This window comes from Lepidochelys kempii, chromosome 2 (assembly GCF_965140285.1).
Source record: "Lepidochelys kempii isolate rLepKem1 chromosome 2, rLepKem1.hap1, whole genome shotgun sequence".
Taxonomy (NCBI): domain Eukaryota; kingdom Metazoa; phylum Chordata; order Testudines; family Cheloniidae; genus Lepidochelys; species Lepidochelys kempii.
The window spans coordinates 58,708,147-58,735,586 of record NC_136381.1 but is presented as its reverse complement, the minus strand read 5'-3'; the positions used below and the strand labels follow the sequence as shown (position 1 = coordinate 58,735,586).

At 38.7% G+C, this 27,440-nt stretch overlaps 1 protein-coding gene across 10 annotated transcripts in view; it reads right to left on the bottom strand.

Moving 5' to 3' along the window:
* Positions 1–27,440, bottom strand: part of EYA1 (EYA transcriptional coactivator and phosphatase 1) — a 231,452-nt gene that overhangs the window by 53,179 nt on the left and 150,833 nt on the right. For all 10 annotated transcript variants that reach the window (XM_073330852.2, XM_073330862.2, XM_073330863.2 and 7 more), the window contains 5 exons: positions 19,939–20,021; positions 19,326–19,512; positions 10,163–10,305; positions 8,980–9,063; positions 1,054–1,143 (listed from right to left, as the gene is read on the bottom strand). In XM_073330852.2, coding sequence (XP_073186953.1) covers positions 1,054–1,143; positions 8,980–9,063; positions 10,163–10,305; positions 19,326–19,512; positions 19,939–20,021 — 587 coding nt within the window. The remainder of the gene's footprint in view (positions 1–1,053; positions 1,144–8,979; positions 9,064–10,162; positions 10,306–19,325; positions 19,513–19,938; positions 20,022–27,440) is intronic.

Sequence of the window (27,440 nt, the reverse complement as noted above, 5' to 3'; positions counted from 1 at the left end):
ACACACTGGCATTTTTCAAATGATTTTAGCTCATCTACTAAATAAGGTGTATTTTGTTGATTTTGAAAAGGGAAACATCAGGAAATATTTAAAGGCCAATTGATGCCAATTAACTTTGATCAGCAGAAGTTGCATTTGAATCTTTTAAGATTCTTTTGCCTGTCTGGAATAACACACATTCCTAAAATCTAGCAAAACAACCACCTGATGATTAATGCCCATTGGCAGTCCAACCACAAGCTTGCTTAACAGTGGGATTTTAAATAAACAGCTGTCTTTATGATGATGGGAAACAAATCTGACTATTTTCATATTTTCTTGCTATGAAAATATGAACAGAAATCACTTTTTCTGTTTTAAGATGAACACAGCCACATATCATGGTGACAGTTGCTTTCAGCAATCCAGACGGTTTTTAGAATGATCTCACAAGAATCCCAAATCCATAGCCCACAGAGGCTGAGAAAGCCCTTTGCATGCTGACACCAAGTACTCACAGCATGCCACACAAGAGAGGCATAACTAACAAAGAAATCCTAGTATGTAACAAATTGTACCTGCCACTGCGGAAGGCAGAAGACCCACTGTAATAAGCCTCTGAGATTGACAGCATATACAACATTAATGATTTCCCTTGGGTTCTCGGGTAATATTTCCTCACAGTGGGATGTAACTGAGAAATCTGCACCCAGCTATTAACTGTTTATAGAAGCTGAAGTTTAATATTTAATGGCCTGTACAGACTATTGAATTCTAATGTTTATAGATGGTTTTGGTGTATCCACTTCTAAAGCTGGTCTATCATGATCATATATACAATAGTTGAATAATCTAAAATTGCACCTCTGATGGCTCAAAACTGGTGTTTACATTAAATAAAAGCATTGTATTTCGGGGTTAACAAAAACTGTTGGAGATTTTAAAAATATATGTACTCTAGCATTTGCATTTGAAAGTTGTTATACCAAACCAGACTTTCGAGCTATTTGCTATCATGCAATATGAAACAAATGTTAAATAACTGCTCAGTGTAAATAAACCGTCAGTACTTACTTCTAAATCATTAAAGAACAGGTGTGTGTCTGCCAAATTGAAAATCATCTCCTCCATTCGTAGTCCAAGTGAAACTGAAGTAGGTGGATCCTCAAAGAAGAAATGACAAAATATAGTCAGTAACTTGCATACTCCATATGCTAGAATAAATATTTCTCAGAAGCAGAGAATACTGAACATGTCAACTGATGGGTCCGCCTACATAGTTAAAGTTGGACTCCCCTAAAACCTTGCACCATAGTATCTAAATATGTCAACATTTTAAAGGACACTTTAAACCTGTTGATAATGAAAACCCCAATTCTGCAACTGGGCAAACCCCTTCACCCATGCAGAGCTTCACTGCCTTAAATGGAGCTCTGAACAGATATAAGGGGTCCACTGATGTTGTTTCAATTGCAGGATTGGGACCTCCCCTGCCCTCCAAGATTTAATGACTGTGCACAGATTTAGAACAACCATGGGCTCAATAATACAGTCCTCACACAAGCAAACTCTCTTGAGTAAGAGGATTTGGTAATTAGCCTAACTATTGCCTTTAATAAATCACCATTAATGTTTAATTTACAAACAGCAAAAACATATAAAATTACTCCTTAATTCTCTGCAAAACTGTACTTTAATTATTCTTTAAATATAGCCCACCCATGCAGAATGAACAAATCTATTGTTTGTTATTAATACAGAACACACTAAATTCTCTGCAGAAATTACCATAACAACTTACTCCTTACTGAGTTAATAAACTCAAGAAGTGTATTCAGCATTGTGGTTACCAAATGCATTACAGATGTTTGTCCTGTTTTGATTTTTATGTGCTTTATATATTTTCTATCTGAAAATTGAAATAAGAGTCTAATATATTTATTTGATGTACATTCCCTCACTTAAAATGCTTTCTCAAGAATATCCAAGAGCATACAAAATAGAACCTTAAAAAGTATGTTATAATGCTTCAAGACACAATCAATTAACCAAACATTAGTTCATCAGGAATTACATTTTATAATAAAAACAGGATTGCAGGAACAGTTCTCTTTTTTCTTAAATCTGCTTAGATTCTACAACTGATGACAACTCAAAATGGGAACTTTAATAGGTTTAGCCTCCAGTTTTTTCCTATATCAATCAAATTAATAGGTTTTTCAACAAGATTTCTGAAATTCCCAAACATCTGTCTGTCACAAGACACTATGCATTATTGGCAGAAAACAGTTGAAAAAAAGATTTTTTAACTTGGCAGCTTAGTCTGACATTTCCAGAGAACAAAAAATGAAATCAAAGCTAATCTGAAAGAATATTTTGCAAAGAAGCATTTAGACATGCAGATGTCCAAATAATGAAGCTCTAACACAATTTTTTTTATACAATTCACTAACAAGTTGACACACAATAAAAAGTGAACATTTTTCTAACTTAAATAAATACTTCTGAACCCCTATAAAAAAGGATTTTAGTGTATTGCTACAACTGCATCATGCCAGTTTGTTGGCAATATTAAGCACTTTGCCCTTACAAATCAGTCGTCTTGTATTTATATTTTACATCAACAAAAATTTCAGAAGAGAACATTTTGATTTGTAATGCAAATGTGAAGATTCATCTGCTTGCTTTAAAGTATGAATCAGACTACTGTTTTCCCTCTTCTGTAATGCTGGTAGTTTCACAGAACTAAGTTTTATTTTATTTTCCTGGAAGGGAAGTGTGTACATGTAAGGAGTTAGGAAGGTTCTATATTCTCACTGAAGTCCTAAGGATGGCTTTCCTTCTCACCACACTTTCCATCTTTGTGGACAGTTATAATCTCAGCATCCTTTATAGTTCATCAGTATCATTTCTTATTTCAGTTGCAGGGATTGCTGTTCAATGAAGTAAAACACTCCGTCCTTCTAAGGGCTGTCTGTGCTAGCCCCACAGAACTCCTGCCAACCTAGGGAGCTGGAAATTGGAACTATGCATCTGACACTGGACTCCCACACGACAGTGCAGATCACTAACACCAAGCACCACTTTGGCACTTCAATAATAAAACACCACCACCACCAGATAACTGAACCAGTCCCATTCAAATGTTATGGTCATGTCCATTCGCGACCTTGCATGTTATTTGGGAAAACAATGAGAGATACTGGCTCTCCATAGTTGTTACAATGTCACAAGCAAACCTTAAAAAAAAAAAAAAAAGCGTGTCTAAAGAATATTGTAAAGAAAAGTTGAATGAATAATTAATTTTAACAAATTTTTAAAAACACACACTTGAGTCAGAATAGATATATTTTTATTTGCATGATGTGGACCATTTAGCTCAAATGTTATTTTAAACTATTACACACAAAACAGTGGGGTTTTCTCTCAAGCTACATTATTAATTTAGTTAGAAAAAAGAAAAGAAAAACAAGATCAATGACGTTTCCTGAAAAATGTCAGATCAAATCCCATAAACGCAAGACATGAAGCAAAACAGGTTACTTTTAAAATAAAACGTAAATCTTTGATTTAACACCAAGTACTTATTAGAAAGGTTGGTTGTGCCTAAAACTATACTTAGACTGCTGCCTTGGATACCACTTTAGTGGGCTGTAAGGACTTCTCTATATTAGGGTTTTAGCCACCAATGTAGCTGCATTGGTGTAACTGCACCAATAAAAAAACAGGACATGTGTGTCAACTCAGGGTGATTTACAGCAGTGCAGTGTGGACTTTGACTAGTTACAATGGTGACTAAAACCTAAAGATGACAAAGCTAGATAAGGCCAGAATAATATAAGATGCCGAGCCCTCTTTTGGAATTTAAAGCTATTAATTGCAAGGCAATTACTGCGAGATGCAACACAATGAAAAGAGGCTAACAATCTGTTCGCATTTATTAGGATTTGCAGTTCAATGTGAGCACCTTTTAAGGAATGGCCAAAATCAGGTGCAAATCTCAGAGAAAAACCACTTAGCTGAATGAAGAAATACCACTGTTGAATCTGTTAAACAAGCCTTTTCTTTTGAACACTGGCATTAGAGCCACAAACGTATATATGTCATTTGCAATTTTGACCCATTTGATGCCTTTGTCAGGGGGAAAAATAAGAAGCTGAAAAACAGGAAAGATCACTGAGTACACAGCTTTGCTTATTTTCTACTAGGCTGACTGGTAACAATTGAAGGCTTAAGTGAAACAAGATTTTTGTTTTTCTTAAATCTTTAAAATATATAACACCCCTCCCCACAAATATCTTATTTGTAAAAGACTATCTCCTTAAAAAGAAAAGGAGTACTTGTGGCACCTTAGAGACTAACAAATTTATTTGAGCATAAGCTTTCGTGAGCTACAGCTCACTTCACTGGATGCATTCAGTGGAATGTAGTGAGCTGTAGCTCACGAAAGCTTTTGCTCAAATAAATTTGTTAGTCTCTAAGGTGCCATAAGTACTCCTTTTCTTTCTGCGAATACAGACTAACACGGCTGCTACTCTGAAACCTATCTCCTTAAAGTATTTAATGTAAAAGTTTTCACAGAAAATGGAAATACGTAAGGGCCACAGCATTTCCAGTGCCATTCCAACTGTATATCCACCTGTTTCAAGTTATCAATACTATACATGGGGCATAGACTTCTTCCCAGCTTCCAGGACCCGTTCAGTAGGCAGATGGCTCAAAACATCAGGTTTATGTGGATGCTAGCAGCTCTAATGTCAATTAAAATAACTGTTAACCACAAGCGTTGGGGCAGACAGATCTCCCTTTCTCTTTTACACTTAGTTTTTGCCTAAGAGCAAATTACAACATAATTCCAAGAATATTTTTTTAGTTAGTACATTTGTATTATTATACTCATTTCATTTATTTCAACTGGGAAGAAAAATATCCCAGTCTTCCAGATTAAACACTAACACTATGGCACGTTTATCATTTTGCTCATAAATAACATCTGAGGGACAGAGGTGAAAAAAAAATAAATGGAGAAGGTGACGTAAATGGAAAAGATGAAGGGAGAGCAAATGGAAAAGGGGAGCAAAAACCAGAAGAACAATAGTAGGAGAGAGGTAGATACCAAGAAAAAGAATAGAGGAACTGTTGCTGAACAGATAATATCTACTCAGCGACAGGTTAGAGTGTTGCCATTTCTCACTATATTTAATGCTTTCCTTAATATCCAGCTCCTCCAGTTAATTGGTTATGTGAGAACCTCGGATTCCACTAAAAATTAAGTTTCTAACTCTCCTGGTTGTGGATAAAAGCTTGAGAATGGGAAGCCTCAAGGCTTAAAAAACAGAAAGCAAACAAACAAACAAACAAACAAACATTAAAATCTCATTATTTTGGGGCCTGGATTATGTTGTTTTTTACAGTTGGGGACTGGTAATACTGACTTCAGAAAACTTTAAGACACCATCAACTGAGAAAATCAGATTTCTATCTAAAAACTGTGTACCTATTACTGTCACAAGAAGCCCCTAAGATTGCTATACAAGAGGGAAAAGTATTTTTCCCAGTTTGTTCACCGTTGTGTGTTTGACAGCATTTTGGATGTGATCCAAAGACCATAGAAATCTATTAATATTTTTCCTATAACAGTTTAAAATGTAAAGAACTTGTGGGGCTAATGTAACATAACAAAGCACACATGAATCTAAAGTTCACATTTTACTATGAAAGCTGGAAACTGCAAGCCATGTACACATCCTGCTTATTCTAAGATGTTCCAATATTCTCTTCCAAAGCAAAGGCTACCTCGAATCACCATCTTCTTCCCATTACTTTTGTTAAAACAGTTCTTCTTATATCAAACATGCTTTGTTCCCACAGGTAATGTCCAAAAAAGGTGGAATAAACTCTAAACTTGTTGTAATGCATGTTGTTTTAACATGGCCTAATTCTGCAATGTTCCAATGAGACCCAGTGTGTATTTACTGAATGGTAGACACATTCTGTCACATATGCATCAGCAGTCCAACTAAGCTACGTCTCAAGTAACTGGTTTCTATAGTGACTGAAGTGCTATCATGTGTCACTCATCTCCTTTTAACTTGCATATTTAGCTACCTACAGTATGTGTTTATGTCAAATTGCTACAAAGTAATATGTTAGGAATCAAACATCATAATTCATTATGAAATTATTAACCCATAGTTTTTGTCAGAAGAATTTAGGGTTCAATCATTTTGGGCTGACACCTAAATACAAGATTGGCATGTGAAATCAAACAAATATTTTGATAAAATTTAGGCATCAGACTGAAAATCCAGCCATGAAAATATAGGGGTTGATTATATAAACATTGCTCATGTTGAGTAGCACTTGTAGTGAACAAGACTATTTTTTTGAATGTGTGTTACTCACTGTGACTAATGAACAAGTAGATTCCAATGGTTAAGAACAATTTTACATCTCTTAGAATACATCAGCCAACTTTACTTATAATTTAGCGAAAATGAGGATTTATTAACATAGTAAACCAGTTTACAGAAGAGTAAACTGGAAAGTAATGTTTGACAGTCCTGTGCTAACCTTTTCACGTAATAAAAAACACCCAATTACTAATTGTTCTTTGAGATGTGTTGCTCATGTCCTTTCCATGCTAGGGGTGTGCACAATGTGTGCACAGCTGCCGGAGATTTTTATCTTAGTGGTATCCATAGGACTGGCTCTCGTGCCCTCTCCAGTTGTGCGCATATGCGCTGGTATAAGGGTCACCGCCAGCCCCGCACCCTCTCATTGCCTTCTTGACGGTAACTTCGACAGAGGGGTAGGAGGGTAAAGTCATGGAATAGTTATGAACAACACATCTCAAAGAAAAACAGTTACAAAAGGTTAGTAACCCATTCTTCATTTTTCTTCTTTTGAGTGTTTGCTCATGTCCATTCAATGCTAGGAGACTCACAAGCAGTAGCCCAGAGGTAGGCTCGGAGTTCTTGGATGTACTGACTGCAACACTGCTCTCCCAAAACTGGCATCGTCTTGGCCCTGTTGGGTGATGCCTTACTGGAAGGCTAAGGTATGAATCAGTGATCAGGTTGCAGCTCTGCAGATATCCTGGACTGGTACCTGCATAAGGAATGCTGCTGATGAAGCCTGGGCTCTTGTGGAATGAGTGGTTACAATGGCCGGAGTTGGGACATTCGCCTGCTTGTAGCAAGCCTAAATACAGGAGGTCATCCAGAACAAGTTTCTTGGGGATAATAGAGGTAGCCCTCTCATCTTTTCCACTATTGCTACAATGAGTTGCGTGGATTTGTGGAAGGGCGTAGTTCTCTCAATATAAAAGGCGAGGGCCTGCCTAACATCCAATGTATGAAACTGACGCTCCTCAGCCAGCTTTTGAGACTTTGGGAAGACGACAGGTAGAAAAATGATCTGGTTGTGTGGAATTGTGACACCACCTTTGGTAGAAAGGCCAGATAAGGGGGCAGGTGGACTTTGTTCTTGAAGAACACCGTGTAAGGAGGTTCCGATGTAAGGGCTTTGATCTCAGAAACCCTTCTGGCCGAGGTGATAGACACCAGGAAGGCAACCTTCCAGGAGAGAAGCAGTAGGGAGCACAATGCTAATGGCCCGAAGGGGGGCCCATGAGCCTTGACAAGACCAGGTTTAAGTCCCATAGTGGATGGGGTCGGCTCATGAACCTTAGAATAGAGTCTACAGATACCACTAAGGGAAAAATCTCTGGCAACAGTGCCCATGGCACACACACACCTAGCATGGAATGGACATGAGCAAGCACTCGAAGACAAAAAACTGATGCAGAATTATAACTCAAAAGAGCTTCATTTCAGTAGCAATGGATTCCAAGATGGTAATCTTTTGGTTTTAAAAACCATATGAAATGGATTGTAACCTGTGTGCAGTACGCTGCAAGCTACTAGACTATCTATTCATTCACTTATTATTTCCAAAATTATTTCAAAGTCAAAAATGAGAATTCCCTAACAATACACAAGCAATTAATGTGATTTTTTAAAAAATAGACAATATAATCAATCTGGCTTATAACAAGACAGATTTAAATCAAACAAGAAACAAATCAGACTTCAATTGCAAGTCATTTTGTTTCATAAAAACACAGAGAATTGTGAAACATTTTCCTTGGACACATCAATTCATAAACTGTTTTCATTCACTTTATAACTGCATTTCTCTTGTGGCAAATGATTGTGAAACCACTATTCCAAAATAACATTCAAAACTCCTCCTATACTTTTTAGGACATGAACAGCAGCAAGGCTAAACTCACAAGCAGACACTTAAAAATTAACAATTAACATTCAAATGAAAAATTAGAGCGTGGACAAATATATTACACTAATCTGTCCCGGACCCAAAAATAATTTTCCTTATTTATAGCCTTGTTGAGGCATTCAAATGTACTATTTCGTTATCAGTGTGCCAAAAGGAAATGCAATACCTTATCCCACAAGTCACTGAGCACTTCCTGAGAGGAGCTGAGCCTTTGTCACTCACTCAAGACCCACTAAATCGACAGCAGGGAACTCCCAGGTTGACTGCGGTACCCCAGTTCCCTGAGAAGAGTAAGGTAAGTTGACCGGAGAGCGTCTCCCATTGATGCAGCGCAGTGAAGACACCGGGGTAAGTCGACCTAAGCTATGATGACTAGCGTAACTTAGTTCATCTTACCCCAGTAGTGAAGACAAGCCCTCAGAAAGAAGCCAATGCGAGCTACAGATGCTCAGCAGCCCCTATGATCAAACCTTTAAGTGGTACAATTATTGCTTCCAATAACGTAATTTTTCTCTTATAGAAGGTAAGGAAGAAATGGAAGTGAGAAAAACCCTCTTTATCTTAGTCTTTCTACCTACCCTCTTTATACTTCAACCTTAGTTTGTCTCTCGTGACATTCCCCTAACATTCCGGTCCTTACTGTAGAACAAAACACCTATGCAGCAGCACATTATTGTAAATTAGTTCCTTGACACTTACCCTCCCATATCTGTTAGCATAGGACCCTGTAAGCAAGGAATGAAAAACGATGATTGTCTCATCCAAATCCCAAATGAATACTCTCTGTAAAAAAAAAAAAAGAACCAAATCAATGTGTCCCTCTGTAAAGTTGATACTTGAATCAATAAGTGTACAAATGAGAAAGCTGTACTGAAATGGTCACATATTAATATGATGGTTTCCTTACTATTTTCAGAAAAACGAACAAATTGCTCCTGAATGGAGTTAAACAACCTGCTAGTTTTGTGCTACAATTACTACTATTCTAAATTATTCTGTGAAGATATAAATGCAGTTATTATTAAATAAACAAAAATAGAATAGTACAGTATGTTATTCAAAAGAGTGGGGAAAATCTGAAATACATTAAATAAAGCAATTGAAAATTAAACCTATCAGATTTGAATCTTCATCTGTATAGTATTCAAACTAAACAGCCTCGGTAAATTGCTATTCAGTATGACCTCTGAAACTAAAACAAAAGGGTGACATTTCTAAAGCACTTATTACTTTAGGCGTTTAAGTCCACTTTCAAGAGGACTTAGGTGCTTTTAAAAATCTTTCCCACAGTAAATTGTGTCTTTGCCATTTAGAGTTAGTTGGAAATGTTATTTCCCCCCAAAATTTTGTTTTTGTCTAAATTTTCCAAGAACATTTTGACTTTTTGGCAAAAATTCAACAACCAAAACAAACATATTTCATCTCCCTGGACTGACAATATCTCCCATGAGGTACAACAATCTTCCTTACTGCCAAGGGGGGTTAGTGCATGCTGGGAGTCCCCGGCCACAATGCATCATGGGAGATATAGTCTGGACAAAGAGTGCAGCCCATCGAAGAGAATGGAGACACGAAGCCACTACAGTGCCATGGGGCACTGTAGCAACATATCCAAAATTAAACATTTTTGGTTTCAAGGGAAACATTTTTGTTTCCGTTCATTTTTTTGATAAAAAATACCAAAAATTTCCAGGGAAAGCAGATTTTTTCATTAAAAAACAGGGTTTAACTGAAAACCCAATTTCCATTGTAATAGAGTTTAGGTGGGAAATGTTCCACCAGCCATATTGTCATTGTATTGCTGTTCTGTAAATAAGTCCCTCTCTTCAAAGCAATTGTAAAGATAGCAGAGTCTGTAGTAAATACAGGGTATATAACATACCTCCAGGTCAGAGTCAGGCAGTGGTGAAGGGTTATTGTTTCTTCTGCCTCGCCCACGTGATTTTCCATCAGAACTGCGACGCAATCTATCTGAATCAGAATCTTTAATGGGCGTTGATGGACTGTGGATTGTACTGTACTCTGCTGTAATAAAGAAATTACTTTCACCTTTCAGTTTAAAATCCAGGGGTCAATTTTACTTTGTTTTATTTATTTCTTTAGATTTGATGTTAAAAAAATATAACATCTGTACAAAAGCTCTGAGTGCACTGATAATAATTAGGTCTGCATTGACGATAATTAGGCCTACAATAACCACCAAGCAGCAATACTACGGATATACAAATCAACTAACTCCACCCATCAGCAGCCTTAATTAATCAGACAGAAGTAACAATTTACCTCAGCTAACCAACAATAAAAATGGAAAAACTCAAGAAAATCTTCACAACACCAAATCATACTCAAGAACATACCTCTTATCCTTCTCCAAAATCCCTATCAAAAATTTTTAAGTTTGTTGTCATTTGGAATAATGTTTTCACCTTTGTTAATCTCATTCTGGGCCAAATTTTCAAAACATCTCTCTACTATTATCTCCACAATGACTAGTGAATGCAAAGTCACAGTGCAAGTGATATAAATTAGGATTCTAATATTAACCTTCAAAACCTTTAAGAATTGGAAAGTTAATAAGACTATATTTTCAGATGTCACATTTTTTTGTTCAAAGGAATTATTTCTAAGATGAAATAATCAATTTCATAAAATGAAACAGAGGCAAAGAGTGCTGGATTACTCAAGATAAGGATTCATGTTTTTAAATTGGCCCTATTTTTCTACTCCTTATATTTTTGAAGGTATTCTTTAAAGACCTCCTCAACACTGAGATTACTAGATGAGTAATTTCAAAATAGGACACAGAATCTTTCCTAACAAATGCATGATATATTATGTGTCCCCAGTCTCCTTGTTATTAGGGCACGAGTAATAAAGGTCTGTTTTCTTTGTTGTGTGAGCCAAGGGCAGCAGAACTGTACCTGGCATACCCCGATGGAGGGACTCACCCTCAACTGAACGGCACTCGCTAGGCAGGGGACATGGGTGCCAAAGCCCAATGAGTGGGGAGAGAGGGTGGAGACAGGTATTTGCACCTTGCGGTGGGGCCCTGTTTAAGGGTCCTAGACACTATTTGACTCTTCCTTTCTCCACGGTATAATAAAAGAACTAATTTAGACTCAGTTGAGAGTCTTGTTACATGTTGCACAACTGAAATCACTCATACCTAGGTCTAAGTATTAGACCTACTTGGGTATAGTGTTTCTACTGCAAGAGACTGCCCAGTGTGCACCAGCAGTGAGGCTTCCACCACTAACAGCTGAAATCACAGAGAGCTATGTTAAGTGGGGGGCCTTGAAGACATCTTGGTGAGTAGCCAGGTGGCTGGTGAAAAGGCACGTCCAGCAGGGCCCCGCAGAGAGGCACGGCAATCGGCTATTGGGGCGACAAGTGAGTGCCTGAGCAACGGATCATGTAAGGCCTCCATACCCCCTCCTTCCACCCAGGGTGGGAGGTGAACTCTGTGAATGAACCTCTGAACTCTGGGGCTGCACTGGACAAAGACAGCAACTGTGAGTAGGGTACAGAGAAGGGATGGGCACGTTAAACAGACTTTTGGGTTGCTGAACCTGAGGAGAAAAGGACACTGCCCAACTTACTTGGGGCTGGGTCTTTTGCTCATGGTTTATGAGCCCTAGTTGCGGTGTTTTCCCAAATTAACGCTCAGTTACTTCCTTCCTTTTATTAAAAGTTTTTGCTACACTCAGACTCTGTGCTTGCGAGAGGGGAAGCATTGCCTCTTAGAGGCACCCAGGGGGTGGTGTATAATTGTCCCAGGTCACTGGGTGGGGGCTTGAGCAGGTTTTGTGTTGTATTGTTGAAAAGGAACCCCTAGATATTGAACCCGGCCCTTGTTGTTGCTGGCATCACCTGGCAGAAGAGTTGCACTATTCTTAACATCCTTAGGTTTAACAATACTGAGGTCTTGAACAATGTTAACCAAACAGATATCATGTCATAGTTGCTGGAACTACAGGTACTGGGGGTGCTGCCACACCCCCTGGCTTGAAGTGGTTTCTATTATATACAGGGTTTACAGTTTGGTTCAATGGATCTCAGTACTCCCACAATAAAAATTCTTCCAGCACCCCTATATCCTGTGCAAATTATTCTTTATGACTGGTTGCAGGGAGATGTGAAAATTTACCTTTCATGAGACAAGTAGAAGGGTTTGGTTGCTGGGTGGTTTATTTGGGAATCTCTTTTTAAATCCTCTCTTTAGAATTTTAGTTTCAAAAGAATAACCTCTCATATTTCTCTTCCATGGCCATACTGAAAAGATTTCCAGGCATTTCTCATGAAGGCAGTGAGAATTTCCATCATGCAACAACACATATACTGATTTCTTATTTCATTGGACATCAAGATTCACTATTCTCTCAAGTTCAGTAAGTCCTGAGGCTCATATCAATATTACTTTAATATGTGCAGCAGTCTATCTGTATATAAACAAAGCGCTGCAGTTTGGATGGATGGATGGTTATCCTTTCTCACGTGAGAAACCCCTTCTCCTAAAGAAAGGGTTAGATTAAGTTAAAGGTCCAAAAACCTTTGAAGTCAATGCAACTACTCACATGAGTCAGAATTACCCAAAGAAGTAAGGATTCTGTGTATTGGATGAACAAGGCTGATATTCTCTAAGCCATGTGTTTGGTCCTCAAATTTGCACTTAACTTAAACAACTAAATTAACCTGAAATATTCTAGAAGAAAAAACAACAAACCAGAATAAAATGTACGACATTAAACCATATGAGAGACTCTCCAAGCGGGACTCAAGTCTGCAATCTGATTATTTTCATACTGAACTATTAAAATAATTCAACTGCATAAAGCTACATCATTAAAAAGAAAAGCAGATATGTAAGCTTTGAACAAAACACAGAAGTCATTGTTGGATACAGTTATTTAATTTAAACTTTAAAAATGTCATTTCCTAAACAATAGCTGGCACGTGCATTCCAATATAAACTCCATTATACAGTACATTCCAACATAATATTCAAATTAATATTTTGACTGAAAACCATCTTCTTCCTGGGATATGACATAATTAGTAATACATTGTAATATATTAATTCAAATACATGCTTTCAAATAATACTTCTCTACTTTTAAACTGACATTCACTGTTAATTTTTTAATAGCTGTAAATTTTAACTGAAGAACCTTTTTTAAAAAAGGAAAAAATTATAGTAAATCTGTGTTAAAAGTGGTCTGACCCAACAATGGATATTTTTGTTCAATAATACAAACAGAACCAAATCTTTCTAGAGGTGGGGCCTGAGTTTCAGAGATGATGAACACTTGCATTTTCTATAGACTTCAACTGTAGTCGAACCTCTGAAAACGTATTTAGCCGTCTAACTTCAGGTACCTAATTTTTCAAAATTCTGACTATAGATCCTAGCTGCCCAAGATGGTAAATTATTGTTGTCTGGGTACATACTGATTGTCCTAAATAAGATGACAAATATATGTGGAACGATAACACAGGGAAAATGTAAATAAAGATTTAGTAAATGATAAGCGTAAACATACCTAAAGGAGTGTGCATGGGTGTGTATGTGTCAGTGTAATAAAGATATATTTCTACTTTCACAACAAACAAGTTCAGTCAAGCTTATTGGGTAGAAAATACTAAAAACTATGGCCCAAATCCCGGATGGATGGTGATCTGTGTGGAGAAATGGGGGACAAGTCAATACAGGGAAACACTATGACCTGTGTTATGCAGGTGGTCAGACTAGAGAATTTAGGACTTTTTTTTTAAACTGTAAGTGTAAATTCGTTTGGGTAACCATTAATTTGGGGGTCATCTAAATTTAAAATATTTGTCTATTTGCTTATAGCATGGGTGTTTGACTAAATTACACTAGTACCATCTGGTTAGTGTTACCTCCTGCTTATTTTAAGTGTCCAGGTAGTCTTTGACTTAGCATATCATTTTGTCATAATTTTACATTTATTGTTTTAATAAAAGTACAGGAATTGCCCAAACAATCAGCACACTGGTCCATTTATTTCAGAATCTCGTCTCTTTCAGCAGCTTCAAAAGAAGGTGCAAGAAACCTTGTGATGGAAAGGTACTACCTACTGAAGAAGTTTCTTCCTACCTCCAATCAGTCAATGTTTTCTCTCTTCTAAATTATTTTTTTAAAATCCTACTGAAAATAACCATGGATGTTCTATCTATCTATATTTTATATTTGTCCTCAAGCTATCTTGTGGCCATGAGTTCCTTGAGTTAACTATGTGTTGTGAGAAATATTTCCTTTAATTGGGTTTTAAATATGTTGCCTTCAGTTTAGTTGAATGCCTTCTTGTTCATCAGAAAAGGTAAATAGGAGCACCAAATGCACCTTCTCTATTATTATTATTATTGTACGTAATACCATTTCTTCCCTTACCATAGTCATATTATAAATATTTTCTGTTCTATGTATATACACTGTACTTCCCTCCTACATCTATATACTATATATTTAATCTTTTACATTTATGGAAAAAATCAATAAATAAGATTAAAACATTACTAATGTGCTATAAATGTAGCATATAACTTCACACTACAGCATATGTTTCTGTTCAGTTATTATGGAAAGGCTTTGCCTATATAAACTCTCAGCTCTGGTTCACTCAACTACTTCTGATTTACTGTTATGAAATCTGATAAGGAGAAGAAGGAGTCATAGTGGCTTTTTATTTTGCAGCACTGAGCATGGCATGGTATTAAAGAAAAAAATGTTCAGCCTATGGTGATAAAACAGTAACCTGTGGTTCAGAATAATTTTAGCAGGCTAATAGAGTTGTTATTATTATTATTTGATGCTGCAGTGTGTGAGCAATATAAAAACAACCTTCAATATCTTTTAAACATACTATATTATGGAAACCAAGAAAATCTCATAGGGGTCAATCTCAAGAATAATGCAACTCTTTCTTCCTGGAAATGTAACTTAATAAATTATGATTGTGGTTTCATGTAAGATAGGAGGGTAACTCTGAGTTACCCACTATTTCAAAACTAAATTATTTAACACAGTATAAAATATAGAAAAGTTAATCGAGAACTGCACAAACCAAGGCTATCTATGTCTAAAACTATGATGATATATGGATACGGGAGAGAAAATGTTTCCATAGTAAACTTAAATATCAAAACTCTACAGAAATTAAAATTTTCTAAAATGTAGCTGCTTTAAAATTATGCTTTTTCCTCAAGAGATTTTAAACTTTTTATAATTAATACTCCTGTTACACAGTTGCTCTAGTAATGACTTGCCTAAATACTCCAAGGATTGCATACAGGACAGGAACATGCTGTTCAGACTTCAGTGGCTCTAGAATGAGGCATGGTGTACATAAAAAATTAGTTCGACCCAGCTACCTCAAAAATCCATACCCTTGAGCAATATAGTTAAGACAACCTCACCCCTGGTGTAGACAGCACTAGGTCGATAGAAGAGTTCTTCTGCCAGTGCAAGAAGTGTCTACACCGAAGTGCTACAGCAGTGCAGTTCCAGTGCTGCAGCTGTGTACTCCATCCCTACTCCACCTCCCAAAATTTCATTTTTAAAAGGCAGTAGAACCCAGAAGATGTGTATGTACATGAATAAGCCTCCCCATAATCTTAATTGCAACCCTTTTACAAGTGTTTATCCATGTGAATAGTCCCACTGACTTTAAAAGAACTACTCCTCTGAATAAAATTAAGCACATACACATGCTGTACAACTGCGAGCTTAGACTATAAGCATTTCAGAACTGGGACCATGTCTTTTCTACGTTCTCTGAAGGGCCTAGCACATTTGGGCACTATATACACACATGAATGCGTCTTTAAAATACTATGGGGGTTCAATTGAGGCATGCCATAAGCCCCAACGAAGAGGCAGTACAAAGTTGCATTGCCTTAGGCCAGGAACTAGATTGTGACTCAGAGTCACCGCTTGGTTCCTGGTTCCCTCCTTATTTCAAGATGGAGCAGGAAGGAAAACAACCTGTACTAGCCCTATAGCTTGTTCTATTGCCATACCAGCTCAGTTGTCCTGGCCAGCTCAGAGACAAGGCTCCATTCATGTCCTGCCCCTGCACAAGAAGGGGTTAGAAGCCCTACAGTGGGGTGACCAGATAGCAAGTGTGAAAAATCACCCTACCCTGCAGAGGCTTCTCTCCTTCCTTCACTGCTACCTGTGACACAGCCCCCTTACTCCTCTGCATAGGGGATTAGCATGCGTTACAAACTTGCTTATAGTCATTAAATCCATAACACAAATATTTCAATTGCAAAGCTATCCCTGACAACTTATCACACCCAAGAGGGAAGAATAGAAAGTGGAACAAAGGATATACTGTAGAGCAATGGCAGGGCTGGTAACAAAGGCAACCACATGTATGGATTCCATTGTTGGAGAGTGAAAGAGAAGCAGAAAGAGGACCGGATAGAGGACACAGACCATCCCTGTGAAGAAAGCTACACCAAGAATTACGTTTCCACACAAGTTTATAGACCACACCTTATGGCAGGGGTTCTCAACCTTTTTCTTTCTGAGGCCCCCCCAGAACATGCTACAAAAACTCTAGGGCCCAGCGTGGGGAGGGGGGGAAGATAGGGCTCGGGGCTCTGGGCCAGGGAGGGAGTGGGGGCCTCAGGCATAGGTGTAGTTTGACTTCTATTTTGGGTGGGCAGGAGCCAGCAGGCGTCAAACAGGCTCTGCTCAGCAGGGTCTGGGGATGGAGCACTACCTCCACCCGCTGACTCACCTCAGCAGGCAACCCACCTGTCTGGGTTGGGGGTGGGGTGGGGGTGGACAACCAAAAATTATAACTCATAGGTGGGGGGCTCAGCTCAAAAAGTTTGAAAACAGCTCAGGATGCAGGGAGAGGGGTAATTAGGGGTTGAGTGAGGGAAGGGGGGTAGCTCAGGGTACAGGCGGGGAGCTAGGGGCTCTGCGCGTGCAGGGGGGGTAGCTCAGGGTGCTGGGAGGGCTCTCCCTGTGGTGGATGCTCCCCGAGGGCTCTGCCAGCCACAGAGCCGGGTCCCCCCGCCCAAGCATCTCATACCAGCTGCATAAGCAAAGGGGGCTGAGGAGCAGCTTCAACCCCCTGCAGCAGCAGGAGATGAAGGAGCACCATGGCTGCCTGCTCCATAGCACCAGCCAGAGCAGCAGCTGTCCTGCACTGCCCAGCTCTGGCTTCTGGCCAGGGGGTGGGGAGAAAAGGAGTGGAGGGTGGGGGTGGAGTGCCCCAGGACTGCCCTGCTCTTGCACTGTAGTTTGGGGTGGTGCAACATCTCCATGTCCCCCCAGCTCTGTCCATGGGCTCAGGGCTCCTGCCCCATGGGGAGCACCGGGGCTCAGGGCTCCAGAATTCAGCCCTGCTGCTCCTGGCTTCAACCCCGCGGGTAGCACCAGGAATCAGGGCTTCAACCCCACGGCTCCTGGCTTCATCCCCGCGAGAGATGCTGGGGCTGGGGCTCTGGGTTTTAGCTGCAGGGTCCCGTGGACCCCCTGAAAGGGTTTGCAGACCCCCTGTTGAGAACTGCTGCCTTATGGTACCTCAGACAATTAGCCATTTCTCAGCGAGACTTTAGCCAGACATGGGTCTTTAAAAAAGCAGCTGACACAAAGACCTTGCCAAGACTTGTGGAGGTACTGTTTGAAAATGGTATTATTAAATATTAAACCAAGCTTTGATTGTGCCACTAATTTTAAGTAAGGCAGGATAGGTCCCCTGTTTTAACTGGGAACATCACTTTTAAAAAGAAAAGCAACAAACAGTCTATACTTTCCCAGTGCAATTTTAAAAAAAAACTATTTGCTGAATTAGAATTATATGGTAAATATATTTTGATAAAAGTTAATTGTTTGTTTGTAGTAAAGGGAATTTTTTTTAATAACATTTGAAGTCATTATAGATCAGTGAGCCACAGAGTATTAAACAACAAACCAAACCAAAGCATAAGTAAAAAAAAAAAAGATCGGTGAATCCTGCTGCCTTCCATACACATTCACATGTACTGTACAGAAAGAATCCTGTCTCCTTCTGTATCCTGCTTCTTTCCCAACTCACCTTCACTAACTGTATACAAAGACACAGCACTGCCTACATTTTCTTCAGCTATGTATTCATGCACAAAACCGACAGAATGCTGGCAGATCACATTACCAAATCCATTGTACATATGCAAAGTATGTTTTTTAAGAACTCTTATAACTGCCAAATCACAACGGGATTTTTACCATACCACTGAGAAGCACATCTGCAACCTAGGAACTTTTCCCTGAGAAATTTCAAGCTTCTGCCATATATTATTGATATGCTTGAGATATTGGGGGAAAACCCACCCTTTTTCATAATAATGAAAAAGGCATAGTTTTTCACTCTTCATTTTTAAAAACAGCTAGCCCATTTTGACTCAAGCTTGCAAAAAAGAAAAAAAAACCCAACAACCTCCTCAACTAAATTAAGACTGCTAAATTTCAGCCAAAAAGGTGGGGGAAGTTGCAAGACACTGAAAGTGTTTAATTAAGATTGCACAAATACTTCCAATTTAACTACCCATCATAAAGATCATTATGAGTTTGGTTATAATATGTGCAATATAAAGACAATCTTTCTAAGTGTACAGTGGGCTAAATCTTGAAGGCCTCTTTGGTTTTACTCATTACTTATTTATTTATTCAGACAAAATTAATGGGATTTGCCTAAGTAAATACTGAGTATAAGGGATTCAGAACTTGGCCCAGTATAAAGGCTTTCCCATAACCCATAATTTTAAAAAAGTATTATTAATATTGCAAATAAATAAAAATTACTGTGCATTTCTCCTGAAAACCTTATTTAAATATTCATCTTACATTTTCTGAGCCATTGCTCTATCAAAATCTGTGCAAGAGTTACCATACATTAAAATTTTGAAAAAAAAAAAACCCTAAAAAAGCCCCCCAAAACAAAAAAAACAAACCAAAACCAAAACAAACCCCCAAACCTTTCAACTAACAGAAATGTGGCCCACAGGGATAATAAAATCCATGTAATTACCTGCTGCAGGATCTGTAACTGCTTGACTGGTGACGCCAGATGGTGGTTCTTGAAGCTGGTATGTTGCATTAGTGGAAGGTGGTGTTGGGCTGGTGTTGCTGCTTGTCATATAATGTGACGGGTAGGGTGAACTATTATAATACTGTGCATATTGACCCTGGCCAAAACTAGGATAAGATGGATATTCCTACCAGACAAAAAGCAACATCAGAGTTTCCTTTCAAGGTTTTGCTACTTTTTAGTATACATTCCAAAATATAAGTAAAAACACATGTCTGAGTTCCACTGTCTTCACTGGACTGTGCACAGTAGAGCTGACAAACATGAGATTGTATAAGTAAACCTAAATTTCACATACTTCTAGTAAATTTTTTCAAAAACAGAATATTATTAGATATATTATTGCAGTTATGTAAACAAATGTGAACAATAACCATGCAGCGAGTTCTTTTATGAGATAAAAAGGAGGAAAAAAATTCCCTTGAAATGACAGTATCTTTTTCTTAGCAAAATCTACCAAGCTCAATATTTTTGAAGGGGAAAGCATTGTGTGACTTGCTAGTTTGAAATACAGTTTTGTCAAACTTTCATTTAATTTTATTTAGAAATTTACCTGCTGTGAACTATTAAATCCAGTAGAGTTTGTGAGTGAATTATTTCCTGTATATATTCCTGATGATGTTGTAAAGCTGCTCCCTGAAATGAAATGAAAGATGATGTTAATTACTAAAACACTCTATCTGAAAATAACTCCACCACAGCAAACTTGTAATACTTCCCATATGTTGACCACTTTGATTGTCATCAATACTAAACATGCAGAAACAGGTAAAGTGATAACTCATTATTTCTGACCCCTATACTTCATTATGTAGTTATTGTGTAAGAGGAAAAATGAGTCTGATGGAACTCCTGTAATTCACAGAATGGAATGGGATCAAATTTAAAAATATCTTTGGTTTGGTTTTATATAATGCCTGTCAGACTTAATGTACTAAACACTGACAAGTGCAAAGTAATGCACATTGGAAAAAATAATCCCAACTACACACATACAATGATGCGTTTTAAATTATTTACTACCACTCAAGAAAGTGACCTTGGAATCACTGTGGATAGTTGTCTGAAAACTTCACCACAATCTGCATCAGGAGTCAAAAAGGCTACCAGTATGTTAGGAACTATCAGGAAAGGGATAAAAAAAATAAGACAGAAAATATCATAATGCCACTATATAAATCCATGATATGCTCACACCTTGATTACTGTGTCCAGTTCTTGTTGTCCAATCTCAAAAAAAGGATATAATGGAACTGGAAAAAGTTCAGAGAAGAGCAACAAACATGATCAAGAATATGGAATGGATTCCAAAGAAGGAGAGAGTAAAAAGACTAGGGCTGTTCAGTTTAGAAAAGAGGCAATTAAGGGGGGATATGGTAGAGGTCATGAATCATGAATACTGTGGAAAGCGTGAATACAGAAGGGTTATTTACCCTCTCCACAATACCAAAACCAGGTGGCACCTGACTAAATTAATAGGCAGATGGTTTCTAATACAGACAGGAGGAAATACTTGTTCACACAATGCACAATTAACCTACGGAATTCATTGCCATGGGATACTGTGATGGCCAAAAGTATAACTGGGTTAAAGAAAGAACTAGTTAAGTTCTTGGAGGATAGGTCCATGGATGACTACTAGTCAAGATGGTCAGGGATACTGCCTGGCATCACCCTCAACCTCTGACTTCCAGAAGCAGGGAGGGGAAGACAGGGGTAGATCAGTCCAATTGCCCTGTTCTGTACACTGCCCCTGAAGTTCTGGCACTGGTCACTGTGGGAGACAAAATACTGAGGTATATGGACAATTGGTCCGATCCAGTTATGGTCTTACTTAAAGTAGTAAGCTTTGAAAGTTCTTTTAAAAATAATATTGCAGTACCCATAAGCTTGATTCTGAAAGGTGCTGTGCACGTACAAATCCCACTGAGGTCCATAGGAGTTGTGGGTCCTTAGCACATCACAGAATGAGGCCAAACGTTGTCACTGATTGAGAACTGACATTGTTCTCAGTGCCTTACAAACACAGAAGAAGACTCAGTCCCTGCTCCAAGCAGTTTACAAGCTTGTCCAGTTGTGAAAGTCATTATGGTTCACTAATTGATCGCAGATAGTCTTGGGCGGTAAACTTTTTAAAAAGGTGTTTGGCCATAACACCACGAAAAATAAATTCATGGACTATCAACATAGATGCCAAAGACTGAATGAACACAGAGACCAAACTACTCCCTCACCACTAGCCACCAAACATAGACAGATGTTGAATGTCTAATCTGAGGAGCCGTGGCTCTAAAAGGGCAGCAACCCCATTCCAAATGGATTGCCTTCACTGGTTATGCACCCAGCAGCAACACTGCTGAGAGGTGAGACATATGGATACATAGGGAGAAATTATAGAGGCTGCAGAAAGCCTGCTATATGGCAGAACTGCTGAAGTTGTGCTGAGAGGGAGTAAATGAGAATGCAGAAAAGCTGCACATTAACCTGCATTATTTGTTTATAGCCTCCCCTCCTTCAAATCAGTTTTGAAACACTATGTAAACAAAGACATGCTGCAATCTAGGGAGAAGAACCTAGGGCAAGCAAATAAGTGATAAGGAGATAAGCTGAAAAATGAAAACAGATAGAAAGTGAGATGTATAAATTCATTGCTCCCTGGCACTGCAACACATTACATTATTGGCTGAAATGGGTCAAGATCATAGTAACCTCCAAACTGGTGAGACAGTTTGTGGTGCAACCGACTGAGACACTGACATAATCCTGTGATTGAAACCTAACAAGTTAGATGCCTCTGATGCTGTTGAAGGTTTGGGTTAAAAAGATAATGATGAGATAAAAAAATAAAAACATACTCTGAAATAATTCCAGGCTTCGCATCTAAATGTACATTAATTGCAAGGAGTGCAGGTCTGGGTGCTTGCTCTTCCTTTTTTCTTTTCTTTTTTTTTAAATAAGCCATGTCAGGAACAACGTACATCCCAAAAATCATGGGGCAAAAATATTAAAACAATTCAATTGTGAAAGTTAATGAAAACGTGCACACTCCATGGCCACCGAAGACCTTGTACGCAGTGGGTGTGGGGGATGTCCAACTGCGTTCTGAGTAAAAATACAATCTGAATGTAATGCAAGAGACGCTAAGAAGAAACATTTAGAAACATTTAGATTTTTTCCTATAAATCTTTATTACTTTCCACTATTACTGCTGGGGCTGCACAGTGGTTGATAGATGCTCATAAACCTGTGAGCTAAATCAGAGTGCTTCAGCAGAGGAGTTTGCATCCTCAGAGAAATACTACTCATGAAAGAATACAAGAATTTAAATTTAATTTAAAGTTGAGGATCAACACTATTTTTTTTACTTTTTCATAAGCCAGAATGAAGATGCAGAATCTTTTAAAATGCAAAAGTCTTCAAGCTTTTTTTACTTCCTTGAATGCCACAGTTAGGGGAAATAAGTTTTTTTTTTTAATTCACTGATGCAGAAACACATGTACAAGCATTATAGGTTTGTCATTTGAATTATTCTAAAAAAGAAGTACAAGGTCTCTCATATTTTAAAAGTTCTTCTTTAGTTACTGCATTCTCTTTTCACAATGTGTGTTGGCAGATAATTTACAAGAGCAAAAGAAAAAAGTAATTGCACCCTGGTCAACATATCACCAAAAAAAAAAAAAAAAAAATCTCTTTCATCTTATGGTCAGCATTGGCTCCTATGGAGGAGGGGTGGGGGCCGCACAGACCGTAACAAACATGAAACAGGTTTCTCAGAAAACTGCTGTGTGGGCCACCCAGGGCTACTGGCCTAAAGTTGTTTTTAAAATACTTCAATTTTTGCCACATTTTTTAATCAGCTGTGTGTCAAGGCACAGAGCATACTGTTCCTGTATTAGATGAACAAAGAACTGTGAATATTTATGAAATATATAGCCTTACTGAAACAAACTGGCCAACTACAGGACTTCTAATGTGATAAAAGCTGTAAATTGCAGGTCAAAGGTCTAGTTTGCAAAGAACAAGGACCCACATTAAAGCGAGGAATCTCAGTCAGCATATGAAGAATGCTGGAACCTGCTGGGACTAGTATGCAGCTCCCATGTGTAGAACTTTTCTCCAGTACTTCTACAACAGGCAGGATGCTGTCCTCCCCTGTGCATTTTCTACAGAAGTCCATTTGCTTTCCTTGATCAGCCTCCTTGCCATGGGCTATGTCTATCATCAGGGCACAATATATGTGGCAGAAGTTGGGCTTTTCCCTGGAGGGCTGCACTATGAAGGCCAGATGGGCTATTTGAACCCAAGGTTTCTTTCTCTTCCTTATGCTGTTTAAAAATCCTTGGCAAACTCTCCCTATTCTTCCTAGTAACTGCTTGGCCATCCAGCACAATATTTTTAAACTCCATAATAATAACTAAATACCTTAACATTTACTTTTTTATGGATGAATTCCCAAACCCACTGGTTAGTATAGTCTGAATCATAACAACCTGTGTAACTAAAAGAATAGCAGCACTCATAAATTTAACACCACTACAGCTGAATGATACATTGATACAAAGTAATATACACAATTAAATATAGACAAGGGCTTATATTTCTTTGATTTTTAAACAGAACTGCACAGCTGCAAGTGTGGTCCTTCTCTCTGCTTTTGATTCCCTTACACTTTTCTAACCCCACCACCCCCAGCCTTCTCCCTGCTCCATTTAATCTGACTGAGCATTCCCCACATGTACCATCAGTTCAGAAACTATGGGCTCAGGGCTACAGCCTTAGTCAAGTGGTCCTTTAGTCAAGAACTCAAGGATCATACTTCAGAACACTTACCAAAAGGGGAGTGAGAAGCATAGTAGTTAGGAAGAAATAATTCCCCCACCCTCTGAATGTAAAGATGAAAAATTCAAAACAAACAGAAGCCCAAGTGCCAAGATAATGTCTGTGTGGATACTCACACAGCCATATGCCTCATGATTTTCAAAGTTGGCAGCTTTTCCTTTAGCTATTGTTCAGCTAATCACCATGCCAGAATTTTAGTATGGACAGGCAAGGTATTGTGTAATTGCCTGCACATGCACTACAGAAGATCTACATTTCAGGTGACATTTGCTCCTAATGGGAAGGGCTAGCATAGTGGCCTCCACACAATGTGTGTGCTGCAGGTGCGGGTGGTAAACCAGAAACAAAGGGGGGAGGGAAGGCGGTATGCTGGCAGTGCAGGCACACCAGTGGCTCAGGGTTATCTTGCAGCCCTCCCTGCAACAGATAGAGATGCCTCCAGAGGCACCAGCCCCCTGGAGGGTTGTTAATGGAGCAGGCCAAGGGGTCTATAATTTTGACCCAGTGGTTCAGAAACCACACTAAGGAGATGAGGAGCAGTAGCAGCTGCTATTTCAGCCTCCATGGAAAGGCTGCATTGAGAACCTGCAGCCTGCCCATGCATTCATACAGGGGGGAAGGGGAACAAATCCATTCCCCCTCTCTGGAGGTCTCTGAACAAATAACAATGACTGTGGTTTTGGGTGGGGAAGCTTAATTCCAAACTTGAAGAATAATTTAAACCTTGAAGCTGTTGAATTTCCAGAACTAAAATTGTGAAGGGGAAACAAACATTCCTGTTTATTCCTAGCACCTATCAAGTCCGAATGAAAAATTCATAGATTCAGAGACTCCAAGACCAGAAGGGATCATTGTGATCATCTAGTCTGGTCTCCTGTGTAGCACAGGCCATCGAACTTCCCAAAAATGATTCCTGTGGGAATTTTTTTTTTAAAAACCATCCAATCTTGATTTAAAAATTGCCAGTGATGGTGAATTCACCATGATCCTTTGTAAATTGTTCCAGTGGTTAATTATCCTCACTGTTAAAATTGTACACCTTTTTCCCAGTCTGAGTTTGTCTAGCTTCAACTTCCAGCCGTAGGATCCTGTTATACCTATGCCTGCTTGACTCCAACCCATTATGAAATATCTGTTCCCTGTGTAGTACTTAGAGATTGTAATCAAGTCACTTCTTAACCTTCTCTTTGCTAAGATACAGAGATTGAGCTCTTTGTGTTTATTACTATAAGGCATCTTTTCGAATCTTTTAATCATTCTTGTGGTTCTTCTCTGAACCCTCCGATCTATCAATATCCTTCTTGAATTGTGGATACCAGAACAGGACACACTATTCCAGCAGCAGTCACGTCAGTACCAAATACAGAAGTAAAAAAATCACTCTACTCCTGCATGCACTCTACCACTTATCTACACGCCCCCCCGCCCCAATGCAGTTATATCCCCCAAAATTAAGCTAGTACCAAGTTTTTAAAAATATAGAATTAACCCAATTAAAAGACACACTAAAAAGATAATGGCAAGGAAAACATGGTGTAGAAAAATCCTGTAAAATATTATTCTTGCAACGGGTTTGTCCAGATAAACATTTAGTTTGCAACAAATTGGGGTGTAACTCTACCTAACACAAGCCTGCTACACTAAGTGTCTACATGGGTCCTGCTGACATGCACTAACAATTCTTAGTGTACTTTTATCTACTCTGCTTTCAAAGTGGGGTAAACCAAAGCATATTAAGGAACCATTAGTGCATGGTACTAAGGTCCATACAAATGCTTTGTGCATGCCGGGCTAGTAAGGTAGGTTTACACCCCAGCCTATCATGAACTAAGGGTTCATTTTGACATGTCCTAACTGTAAGAACAAAAAGACTAGAAAGGTTGTGGTTTTCCTCTACATCCCTAAAAACTACTCCAGCATTTCATTTGGATGATGACTGTCATCTCCACCCCAACTTTCTGTAGGTATCCCACAGGGCTCCAATCTTGGCATCCTCCCCTTCTCCCTCTCTACCTGCTTTCTGGGTCATTTCATTCAAGCATGATTTAACTGATGACTTATAGTTTGCTCTCTGCACTCTTGACTTTTCTCCTTCTGGTCAAAATAAAAATATGGCCTGTCTCTCTGACATCTCCTTGTGGATGTCTAGCCATCATCTTAAGTTTAACCATGCCAAAACAGAACTTTTAAACTTTTCCTTCAAACCCTCTCTTCTCTGAGTCACCCTGGACACTACCATGATCCTCCCTGTCACTCACCCTCATAATCTGGGCCTGGTCTTTGATCCAGCTTTCTAGATCTTTACATCTTTACAAGTTTTTAAATCTTGCTGCGGTTTCTTAGATAATTTCTTCAGGATCTGGCCTTTCTTCTTTATCCATATAGATCACTTCAAACATGTCATCACCTTCTTTTCATCCTTCTACTGGCTCCCTATTCACTGCATGACTTTCAAGGTCTTTCAGAGCCTATGCCCACTCTAGCTATCATCTCCCATACACTACTGCAATGTTGACTCTTGCCTGCGCTCTGCCAATGATGCCAGTTTCCATCACCCATTTGTAAATTTTCCAACAAGTACCTTCTCACTTTCTCCCATGGGGTTTCCCATAAACAGCTGCAAAACCACCCTTATTGCCCTCCCTCAAATCCCTCCTTAAAGTTTTCCTCTGCCATGATGCCTACAAAAAACTCAATGATGGTTAGGTAGCTGGTGTGTTGCACCCACTGTTTATCATGCTAACTAGCATCATCTCATTGTTTTCCCCCAGCCTGTTTTATCTCCTCTTAGACTCTAAACACCTAATTTTTAGATGTACCTATATATCTAGCTTCTGTGGGTGTTAGAGGCCTAAATACCTATAAAAATCTGGCCCTAAACTTGTCTTTTTGTTAGGTATTGATACACTGCCTGGCACAAAAAGGTCCTGATGCATGACTGTGGCACCAAGGCACTACTGAAATACAAATTGTTAACAACAACAACATGCTCTTCAGCACAAGTATTTCCTAGTGAGAATGGATTATAAGATTTCTTGATAGAATCTGCCTTCTGGGAGTTGCTTGTATAATCACTGATACGTATTTTGAGCTCTTACTCCAGTAAGTTAGTTTCCTTCAATTCTGATGATGTGACTATCAGCAGACAGTGAAACCAATAACCTGGTTATGATTATTCCCATTCAGAATAGAAAACTTTTAATTACCAAATTGATA